This window comes from Salvelinus sp. IW2-2015, linkage group LG16 (assembly GCF_002910315.2).
Source record: "Salvelinus sp. IW2-2015 linkage group LG16, ASM291031v2, whole genome shotgun sequence".
NCBI lineage: Eukaryota > Metazoa > Chordata > Actinopteri > Salmoniformes > Salmonidae > Salvelinus > Salvelinus sp. IW2-2015.
In genome coordinates, this window is record NC_036856.1 from 19,575,971 (window position 1) to 19,587,975 (window position 12,005).

Sequence of the window (12,005 nt, forward strand, 5' to 3'; positions counted from 1 at the left end):
ACCTTCGGTAGGAGTCGTGACACAGGGGCACACTACAACACTCAGACATCATGTACAAATTAAGAATTTGTGTTTAATGAGTCTGCCAGATCAGAGGCAGTAGGGATGCCCAGGGATGTTTTCTTGATAAGTGCGTGAATTGGGCCATTTTCCTGTCCTGCTAAGCATTCAAAATGTACTTTTGGGTGTCAGGGAAAATGTATGGAGTAAAAAGTACATTATTTTCTTTAGAAATGTAGTTAAGTAAAAGTTGTCAAAAACATGCATAGTAAAGTACAGATACCCCCCAAAAAACGACTTAAGTAGTACTTTAAAGTATTTTTACTTAAGTACTTTACACCACTGGGCGAGGGTCATTGAATTCTCAAAGATGTATGGACGTATAGACTATAAAGACACCACAGTTACTTAGCTAAAAGTTGTTGGCAATTTGTTGCATATATCATGAATATTTCAAATATTTTCACTGAGGTAAACATGTCTATATGACAAACAATGGACAGCAAATGTCAAATAAAAGTTATTCTGGTTTATTTAATCCATCTGAACGGGAAAACAAAATATGATTTTTCACAGTATATTTTTCCATGTCCACAAACTGTCAGCCTACTAAACACACAGGCCTAGCTGTTAGGGAGGCTTTGGTCCTGGGGAATAGGGTTTAATGCTTATCCCTACAGCCCCTGGAGCTGCCACAAATGGAGGCAGCAAGTGACACATTGAAGGTGTTGGTATGACAGCAGCTTGCCTGTGGGATTGCACCAGAGGCCAGTGTCGTTCGTGTGTGATGTTTGACAGATAATAGCAGATAAACCCATGCCCAAACAGAAGTTAGCCCGCTCAGGGACAGGCGGCATATGAGGAGGAACTGTGCCTTTAGCCATTCAGCAGGATCCTGAAACCAAATATACAAGTCAAGGACACTCAGGGTCATCTCACAAACACCTTCTCAGCATCAGTTTATATGCCTGTAACTGGAGCTTGAAATTGATTTTGAGCTTATGAGATATGATAGCTGAGTGATTGAATTAATGTCCAAAGAGCTAAGTCATGTTTTTGGTTCTTGCTGTTTCCTTTTTTGAGAAATACCTCATACAATGCAATTCGTTTGTATTATGGCTGCAATCACCGGGATGATATGACAACAGCCAGTGACAGTGCAGGGCGCCAAATCCAAACAACAGAAATCTCATAATTAAAATTCCTCAGACATTCATGTGTCTTATATCATTTTAAAGGTAATCTTGTTGTTAATCCCACCAAAGTGTCCGATTTCAAATATGCTTTTCAGCGAAAGCACTACAAACGGTTATGTTAGGTCACCACAAAACCACAATAAGAACAGCCATTTTTCCAGCGAAAGATAGCTTTCACAAAAAGCAGAAATAGAGATAAAATGAATCACTAACCTTTGATTATCTTCATCAGATGACACTGATAGGACTTCATGTTACACAATACATGCATGTTTTGTTTGATAAAGTTTATATTTATATAAAAATATCTGAGTTTACATTGGCGCGTTACATTCACTAGTTCCAAAAACATCAAGTGATTTTGCATAGCCACATCTTTTCAACAGAAATACTCATCATAAATGTATATGATAATACAAGTTATACACATGTAATTATAGATATACCTCTCCTTAATGCAACCGCTGTGTCAGATTTTAAAAAAACTTTACGGAAAAATAAACCATGCAATAATCTGAGACGGAGCTCAGAACAATAGCCAAATTAGCCGCCATGTTGGACTCAACAGAAACCACATGATAAATGTTTCCTTACCTTTGATGAACTTCATCAGAATGCAGTCCTAGGAATCCCAAGTCCACAATAAATGCTTGATTTGTTCGATAATGTCCGTTATTATGTCCAATTAGCTACTTTGGAATTGTTTACCAAACGCGCTAACCAAAGTCACAAAGCGCGTCCACTATAACGTGACGAAATGTCCAAAAGTTCCGTAGCAGTCAGTAGAAACATGTCAAACGATGTACTGAATCAATCTTTAGAATGTCGTTAACATACAGCTTGAATAACGTTCCAACCGGAGAATTACATTGACTTCAGTTGACCGATGGAACGAAGCTCCCTCTCACGTGAACGCGCCAGTTCAATGAGTGGGCATGTAACGGCAGTCTAAGTCGTCCTCCTCCTCAGACGAGGAGAGGCGAGAAGGATCTGAGGACCAATGTGCAGCGTGGTAATTTTCCATGATTTAATTAACACAAAACAAGACACTATACAAAATGACAAAACAAACTAACCGTCACAGTCCTAGCTGGTGCAGACAAAACACAAAGACAGGAAACAACCACCCACAATCCCCAACACAAAACAAGCCACCTATATATGATTCTCAATCAGGGACAACGATTGACAGCTGCCTCTGATTGAGAACCATATTAGGCTGGACACAGAAACAGACGAACTAGACCACAATCAAGAATTCCCACCCAGCTCACGTCCTGACCAACACTAAACAAGCAAAACACATAAGAACTCTGGTCAGGACGTTACAGTACCCCCTCCTGAGGTGCGGACTCTGACGCACCCCTAAAACTCAAGAGGAGGGTCTGGGTGGGCATCTGTCCGCGGTGGCGGCTCCGGCGGTCGAGGACACCACTCCCACACTGTCTTTGTCCCCTCCTTAGCGTCCTTTGAGTGGCGACCCTCGCCCCGACCTTGGCCTAGGAATCCTCCCAAGGCCCCACATATTTAGGAGACAGCTCAGACAGAGAGAGTAGCTCAGACAGAGGGGCAGCTCAGGACTGAAGGGCAGCTCAGGACTGAAGGGCAGCTCTGGACTGAAGGCAGCTCCAGACTAATGGGCAGCTCCGGGCTGAGGAGAGCAGCTCCGGCGAGGGCAGCTCATGACTGGAAGGCAGCTCATGACTGGAGGGCAGCTCATGATGGAGGGCAGCTCATGACTGAATGGGCAGCTCATGACTGGGGGCAGCTCATGACTGGCGGGCAGCTCTACTGCGGCAGCCATGACTGGCGGGCAGCTCATGCTGGCGGGCAGCTCATGACTGGAAGGCAGCTCCTGACTGGAGGGCAGCTCCTGACTGGCTGGCGGCTCTGGCAGCTCCTGACTGGCTGGCGGCTCTGGCAGCTCCTGACTGGCTGGCGGCTCTGGCAGCTCGTACTGGCTGGCGGTCTGGCGCTCCTGACTGACGGACGGCTCTAGCGGCTCCTGACTGACGGACGGCTCTAATGGCTGGGACAGAGGATGGCTCAGACGGCGCTGGGCAGACGGATGGCTCAGACGGCACTGGGCAGACGAGCAGTGCAGGCGGCGTTGGGCAGACGGCCGACTCTGACCTGCTGAGGCGCCACAGTAGCCTGGTGCGTGGTGCCGGAACTGGTGGTACCGGACTGGAGACACGCACTCAAGGCTAGTGCGGGAGAAGGAACAGTGCGTACAGGGCTCTGAGACGCACAGGAGATTTGGTGCGTGGTGCCGGAACTGGAGGCACTGGGCTGGAGACACGCACCACAGGGAGAGTGCGTGGAGGAGGAACAGGGCTCTGGAGACGCACTAGAAGCCTGGTGCGTGGTGTAGGCACTGGTGGTACTGGGGGGCGGGAAGGTGGCGCCGGATATACCGGACCGTGCAGGCGTACTGGCTCCCTTGAGCACCGAGCCTGCCCAACCTTACCTGGTTGAATGCTCCCCGTAGCCCTTCCAATGCGGGAGGTGGAATAACCCGCACTGGGCTGTGTTTGGCGAACCGGGGACACCATACGTAAGGCTGGTCCATGTACACCGGCCCAGAGGAGCGTACTGGAGGCCAGATATGTTGAGCCGCTTCATGGCACTTGGCTCAATCTAGCCCGCCCAGTGCGGGGAGGTGGAATAACCCGCACCGGGCTATGCACACTACAGGGAACACCGTGCGCTCTTCCGCATAACACGGTGTCTGCCCGTACTCCCGCTCTCCACGGTAAGCATGGGAAGTGGGCGCAGGTTTCCTACCTACCTTCGCCACACTACCCTTTAGCCCCCCCCCCCCCCCCATACATTTTTGGGGTTTCTTCACGGCTTCCAGCCACGCTTCCGTGCTGCCTCCTCATACCACCTCTCCTGGGCTTAGCTGCCTCCATTCTCTCCCGAGAGCGGCATATTCTCCAATGTGAGCCAGTGTCCTTTACCTCCAGAATTTCCTCCCATGTCCAGGATTCCTGTGTAGTGGGCCGCTGCTGCTGCTGCTGCCGTACTCACGCTGCTTGGTCAGAGTTTGGTGGGTGGTTCTGTAACGGCAGCCTTCCCTCTCTTACTAGAAGAGAGAGTGTAGCAGGATCGGACCAACACGCAGCGTAGCCAGTGCTGAACATGTTTAATAACACTAATAAACAGTGAACACTTAACACTTAACAAATAACAAAATACAAAATGTGGCAAACCGATAACAGTCCTATCTGGTGCAGAACACTAAGACAGGAAACAACCACCCACAATCCCCAACACAAAACAAGCCACCTATATATGATTCTCAATCAGGGACAACGATTGACAGCTGCCTCTGATTGAGAACCATATTAGGCTGGACACAGAAACAGACGAACTAGACACACAACATAGAATTCCCACCCAGCTCACGTCCTGACCAACACTAAACAAGCAAAACACATAAGAACTCTGGTCAGGACGTTACAGGGCACCTCATGGCAGTGATTACTCATTCCTGTCTCTTTCGGCCCCCCTTCACATTAGAATCAACAGACAAAGTTCTATTGACTGTTGACATCTAGTGGAAGCCGTAGGAAGTGAAAACTCATCCATATCTCGCTGTAATTTTAATGAGAGCTTGGTTGAAAATCTGCCACCCCCAGAAAAAATCCAAACAGAAAGTGGAACTTCTCAGGTTTTTGCCTGCCATATGAGTTCTGTTATACTCACAGACATAATTCAAACCGTTTTAGAAACTTCAGAGTGTTTTCTATCCAATACTAATAATAATATGCATATATTCGCAAATATGACATAGGAGCAGGCCGTTTACTCTGGGCACCTCTGTGCACCTTTCATCCAAGCTACTCAATACTGCCCCTTCAGCCATAAGAAGTTCTTGCTGTTTTCTTTTTTGAGAAATACCTCATACAATGCAATTTGTTTGTATGCCGCCTACAACGTAGAGGGGGGATCTAAGTTCTTGGAATTCAAAATGAATACACACAGGCTATTTCAAATGGATACTCACATTTGTTTAACGGCTTGGTCAATTTTCAATCAACATATTTTTGTGGCGCACTGTTGTTCCCTGCTTCGTTTCAATGAGCAAAAGCAGAGAAACAAAAGGTCCATTAATGAAACACACCCACCGCAAAGAGACATTACATTTCACAACAGATATTTCTCAGTAAAGAAGGGCCCCTTCAAAATGAGCAAACGGAGCAAGATTCCCTTTTGATGGTGACAAGCATCTCCTTTCACATCCAGATAATGGAGACAAGTTAATATGACACAGTGAAAACACAGCTCATCTTGGGCTGTTAGAACATGTAAATGTCAGAGGGGAAAGGGAACATGGAGACATGATCTGATAACCAGGTGCTACACGGCGCAGCAGATACAGCCTGACAGCTAGCTGCTCCTTATTGAGCCAACACACGACGCCACTGCTAAGTAAGAGACTGAGAAAAAGCTAATGAAGTGACCCTGCAAACAAGCCTGCCTAGTCGACAGGTAACCATATCAACCATATTAGCCCAGCAGCTGTGAAAGAGAGCCTGAGCAGGTCGCAGAGCAGAGACTGCTGCTGTTCAATGGGTGCTATGGTTGTTGCACAACTCCACACAACCACACCAGCCCCCACCAACTCAATCCACACAGGACAGACACCACGGTATCAACCTCTATTATACACTCCCTTACTGGAGATACAAAAGGCACCCAGGAACAAAAATCCAATCTATTTTTTCTATAAGGATTTGCTACACAGCAGTGCTCAGCAACAGTGGTGGCTCTGGTGACAAAGAAATAATCACAGCTGTCTTCCCTGTTGGAGCAAAGATGCTGTTAAAATGTTGTTTACGTTTTCCAACATCTTCTTTCTTCAAATAAGACAGAGGGAGTTACCCGGAAAGCAATGTTGTGAATTGTCATTTAGTGTCCTTTGAGTTTTAGCTTTGTTGTTCACATGCCAGACACGAAAACTGTGGCTGATTTTGTGAAGAGTGTGAAATTGTGGTATTTGCAAGGCAGGGAATATTTACTCTAGGCATTAGTAGTCAAAAATATTGAGTGTAGGAAAGAGACATGATTTTAAATAATGGTTTAATGATGCATATTTTCTAAATATCTTTCCCTACTGTGGACCTCACTCGTCTTTGCCTGCTGAATTATCACACTCATTCTCAATTCATTAGCAGGCTCTTGCTTATTTAGCCACGCTTCTGAGAGGGTTTCGAAAAAATCTACTGGAAAATAGTCAATATAAAGCAGCCAGAGAAGAGAGAGCCCCCTCCACTGCTCAGCCGTCTCTTTGTTGTGTTGTATTCTTTCCTTCATTAAAACGATAGCAAAGTCCCCTATAATGAATTTCAGGGAGATAAAATATGCAAATTCACAGAGAAAGGATATAATTAGGGCAATAATAGAAAGTGTTGTTTTCACAGCTGCTCATTTATACAAAGCCCTGATAGTGTTTTATAAATAATGTCCCTCTCTATCTCAGCAAGGCGCTAAGTCCCTGCGTTCCATTAAAGACACATCTCTCCGCTCCAGCCCAGCTCCAGCTCCAGAGCCCAGGTATTGAGAGCAGGCCTGTGCAGCTGTCCCGCTGCCCTGCTGGCTGAAGCCCTAGAGTCCCATCCACACACAGAGCAGAGGCCTGTCCTGGGGAGCCACGCCAGCAGCCAGCCACTGGGCCTCTCACCAGTGGATATCACACCAGCAGACTCGGACTGAAAGCTATGCAGCCTCTCAGAAGTCTGGCATAAGACAATGTGATGCCACTAGGAAAAATAAATGTACAAATGGACTCTTTCAGTTTCAGCTTTTCACAAGGAATGAATGGCTTTCTGTATAGGCCTACATCTAGTCTACTTCAGACTCCAGTTCTCTAACGTGGAGTGGCATGTGTTAAACAGAGATAAAAAGTGACATACTGTTGCTTATCTGTAAATGAAAACTGAAGGACAATACAACATTGTGCAAAACATACTGACTGTCACATCATGCATAAGAGGTGTGAGGGAACCTGTCAAGATTTCTCCCCACAAACAACCCACCTATCCTCTGGCTAATTTGTTTATGAGGCCTTTGTTCTGAGGCATGTGTGGTAATTGTGAGATTTAGATAAATGAAGAGGAACTGAAAGGTATTGAGTGATCGAGAGAGAAGGAAAGATAGAAAGAAAGAGCGTTGGGGGGGGGGGAAGAGGGCTCTATAGATGTTGTGATTCTGGATGGCCAGATTGCAAGCAAGAATGACAAACTGCTATGTGGGGAATCGTAAGTGGCTCAGTTCAGCTTGTCCTTGACACCATGTCTTGTTTTGAGGTGTTTTGACTGATTTCATGTCAATGCTAATAATTATTGCTAAAATTCTCTTGCTAGCTAACCAACAACTGTAAAGATATATTTGAGAGGATACAAGTTCTCATTGTGCAAATGTATTTATGTTTTCAATAAACATTGGAGACAAAACATACTGTAGCTTACATGTTGTCAACAATCTAAGCCAACCTCATCTGTTTTGCCCCATGGTTGTGTTAATCGTTTTTGTTGCTTAAAGGCCAACCTGTGTATAGTAATATCAGGGCCCTGAGAGAGTGGAGTCCCACAGCCCTAGAGAGACTGAAGACTGAGACTGAAGAGAAACGACCATACCATTAGAGGACATCTGAAGGTTGCCTATTATCTCTCTGCTCCGAGGCCTCGCACATCTATCCAAATCTCATGAATGTGATTGACCTTTTCCCCCCTGTAACGCACAGAGCATATGAAGGGGAAAAGGAACTTAACACAGCGAAGCTAAGTTAATTTAGTTCAACACACTATTGTAGGGAATCCAGATATATGAAAAGGTCATTGAGATCAATAGATTGACAATATGTTCTCAAAAAATTGTGACCACCCAAAGCCTATTCTCCCAGCATTTGTGTGAATAAAGGTTTCTGGGTACAGTATGTGTATTTTGGTCAGAGAGTGTAGATACTGCAGGTGTTTAGTTTAGCACCTTTCCTCTCCTCCTGGGCACACCGCAGTGTGTGTGTTAGTGTACCATTGTGGTGAAAACAATGGCCAGGGCTAATCATTATTTAGTTGTGGCAGGTCTGGAAAGGTCAGCAGTCTGAAATGTCAGACTTCAATAGACCCAGATGCACATCGCTCCGCTCAAGTGTCCAATTAAAGACGGAATACCTAGGTTGTGGGGGAAGCGCACTTCAGACAGAGGGGCTAATGAGGGCCCCTGGACGGAGGCTGGGGCCAGAATGGCTGATGCTGATCCATGGAGCATCCTGGAGCCATTCCCTCTCACATACACCATCACCCACTGAGCTGCATGGGCCCTGTGAACCACTGAGGGTCTCTCCTCCTCTGACCCTCCCTCAGACCCCCACACCCACGGCCATGGCCCCACTTGATCTTATTAGTGTCCTCACACCTCCAGCACCGTCTGCAGCCCCGCTGCCCTACTGCACGTACTGTAAGAGAAAGAGGAGAGTGGAGAGATGTCTTGGAGAGAGGATAGAAAGGGAGGGATTGAAAAGATAGGAGAGAAAAGATAGGGAGAGAAGAAGAGATCGAGTCTCCTTTAATCTTGAGGCAGAAAGGGAGAGAGTGTCCTCTTGTTGTTGCCTCCGTATCAGCCTCATTCATCTAAAAGCACAGGCTGTTTTCCATACAACGGGCATAATAACCTTACCACAGACTGCAAGGGCCCAGTGAAGAGTCACAGGTGGGGGGGAAGTGAGAAATGCTTTTTTTTATATTTGACTCATTATTGTTCTCCCACTGTGAATTGTAATAAGCACAGTGCAGGTCCATACAATATGTCTGCAAGGAGTACAGTACAGCAGTCCTGCCTGTATACGCAGCCAAAATAAAATCAAAAACCAGGAAACTAACCAGACTGGCCAATGCATTGAGCAGAAGAGTTGTCACTTAAAAAAGAAACAAAGACCCTGATATGACATATAATACTCTGCATGTCTGATTGCCCTTTTCAGAGTTGTCAAGGTCAGAGATATTCTTTCCTGGGCATGGGGAACAGATGCCAAATAAATCTGTGAAATTAGCAGGCTCCACGTGCCTCCCTCACATAAGCATTATTTTAATCAAAGCATATTAGACCATCCAGATAATTTAGACATAATAGGCACTGTATCATTTCTGGCGTACCCATCTGTTTCCCCTCGCCATCTCTGCAATTTTCTCCATCACCCAGCTGCTTTTACAAGACATTGGGTTCGCCTTCCCCAGCAAAGGCTCTTTAGAGCAGCACCAGTCCAACTGGGGCGATCCAGATCACAACACATCGCAGCTCCGCTGAGCAGCACACACATGCTGTTTCATGATACCATATAATATGAAAATAATAGACAAGAGTTATTCCCATTAAATCCAATTAAATGAAAATAAACATAATAGATATTTTGATGTCTTCATTCACATTGCTATAACATCGTGCAGACATTTTGAAAGTTTAAAGTGGATGTGAGTGTACGCTATCAGGGTGCTAAAATGAACAAAGCAATGACACCAGGGTGTCTGGTAACTGATCCTGTAGTGCCCCATTATCCAGGGAACCTTTATCTTTTAACGTGTACTCTGCTAGTAGTCACTATCAGCTCTGCAAACAGAAGTTGTTTTCTGTCCACTGTTTTTTTCTGTCTAATGTCAACACTCACTCACTCTCTCTCTCACACACACCCCATCAGCATCAGTAGAGTTAGGAAACATTGGGCACTCACCAGGGCTGGTGATGGTTAGGAGGTCAAGACGTCGCTGTTGCTGTAAGGAAAAGAGAAGAGAAGCAAGGTCAGAAGGTCTTAGGGCGGAAATGGGTTGGTCAAGTCGAAATCTCTCCAGAACAAATAAAATGTCAAATTAGAGTATACGAACATGTATGCTACATTATATTATGGGCATACGCATATAGCAAGTAACATCTGTTTGTGACTGGACACAAACAGCCATTTACTGTTTATCTCAGTCGTAAAATTGGTCGGCATCAGTTTATTATTTTTGCACAAGGCAATAGTTTGTCTGATCCATTTCCAACATTCGTTCTCTGTGTTGTCTCTATTGCAGCCAGGGGAATGTGCCTTGCCTGTCCGCTCGGCCTGTGTGATGGAGTGTTTATGAGAGTGTGCCCAATTTTACACTTCATGTCTCTAGTTTGGAGAGGGGGGCCAGAAGAGGTGCTAGCTCACCCCTCTCTTTAACCCTCTGCCAAGGCTGCAGGCTCCTGAGTGCTGCATTAATCAACACCTTCTCCCTCTCTTACACTGTGTGAGGAACCAGATCATGCACCACAGGCTTGGGAGGTGTGAGTGTGTGTGTGTGTTTATGTTTGTGTATTCACGCGATGCTACATATTTTTGTCATTCCCTTGATTGGATGCTGACGATAGGTTCACCTGCTGGGCCACAGACTGTGATCAATGCAAATGTAATCAGAGGATGAAGCCAACTCCTTTAAGATTCAAGCATCTTAATGTAAAAACACACATATGTATCCCTCCAAAGCCAACAGTGCTTCAGGTCCACTCTCACCATATGGACAAGAGTCAGAACCTCTCAGATGCACTAAACAAATGTCAGATGAATGCACAGTGAGTGTTGTGGAGTATAGAGAGAGGGAGGAAGTGGTAGTCGAGGCAGCAGAGGTCACTGTGACAGCATGAGAGCAACCAGCCCCAGTAAGACACCTGTGTAGGCTGTTCTCACCACTTATTTGATATGGAGCCACTGCACTAATCAATATCAAAACAGAAAGATGGATCTAGACCTCACTGTTGCTACATATAGATATTGTTACACAGATAATGCTATCTTAGCTTACATTACATGAGACATATCATGAACTCAAAGCAATTTTGAGGATTTCAAAAATTATCTTATGTCGTTTAAGAGGAAAATATATACCGCAGTGGACAAATTATTAAATCAAAATTCCAACATGATCTTTTTTGTCCATTGATTGATTTCTGTAATAAAGTCATTTTGAAATTATTCTATCCTAATTCATAAATTACCTCGCTCTGATTTTGTTTGAATAACCAACAGGCTGATGTTCATGCAGAACTCCTATTTAGAACTTTGTATCGCCCTCTACTGGCAGTCTGTTACTCTGCAAGTGAAAGTGGGGAGGAAGAAAAACAATGATTCCCTCTTGTCAAGACACACTCTCTTTGGGAAAGTAAGGCTGGCTGTGTGACCAAAATCACTGGAGTATGTCCATGTTATTAAAATCAGTCCCTTGAAAACATTCAACACGGCATATTCAGACCGATTACCTCCAAGTACAAAACTATGCTCAGTACAGATACAGCATTCAGAGAATATTGTGTACATGAAGATATTTCCCTTGTAACTAATTCACAAAAATCCATCAAAATGTCACATGACAATTCATTCTAGTGTTGCCTGAATACTCAGTTCAGTGAAATAAAGAGAGTAGAAACCATATTCATACAGGTGTGAAAACCCATTCACAACAGCTCTCAGTAAAATAATATTGATCTGCTATATACTGTACGTCACTGTAACGAGCCCGTCCATATCACAGGGTTACTGTGTGCCACTGGCCAGCCTGGAGAGGAACTGAGGAGGATTTGCCAAACAGTGTTTCAGCCTGGCCCAATCCTGTACCCTGACGCTGCTTATCCTGAGATAATTAATCTACAGTGAATTAGAGTATTATAGCACACTAACACTGCTCGCATCACTCTCTCATTGTCACTCCTTACATGGATAAGGTGCTTAGTGTTTCCCAGGAAGAGAGAGAGAGAGAGAGAGAGAGAGAGAGAGAGAGAGAGAGAGAGAGA

The 12,005-nt window shown here is 45.1% G+C and overlaps 1 protein-coding gene across 6 annotated transcripts in view; it reads right to left on the bottom strand.

Moving 5' to 3' along the window:
• bend5 (BEN domain containing 5) overlaps positions 1-12,005 on the bottom strand; it is a 444,711-nt gene that overhangs the window by 149,486 nt on the left and 283,220 nt on the right. For all 6 annotated transcript variants that reach the window (XM_024003944.1, XM_024003939.1, XM_024003938.1 and 3 more), the window contains one exon: positions 9,928-9,967. In XM_024003944.1, the coding sequence (XP_023859712.1) occupies positions 9,928-9,967 (40 nt within the window). The remainder of the gene's footprint in view (positions 1-9,927; positions 9,968-12,005) is intronic.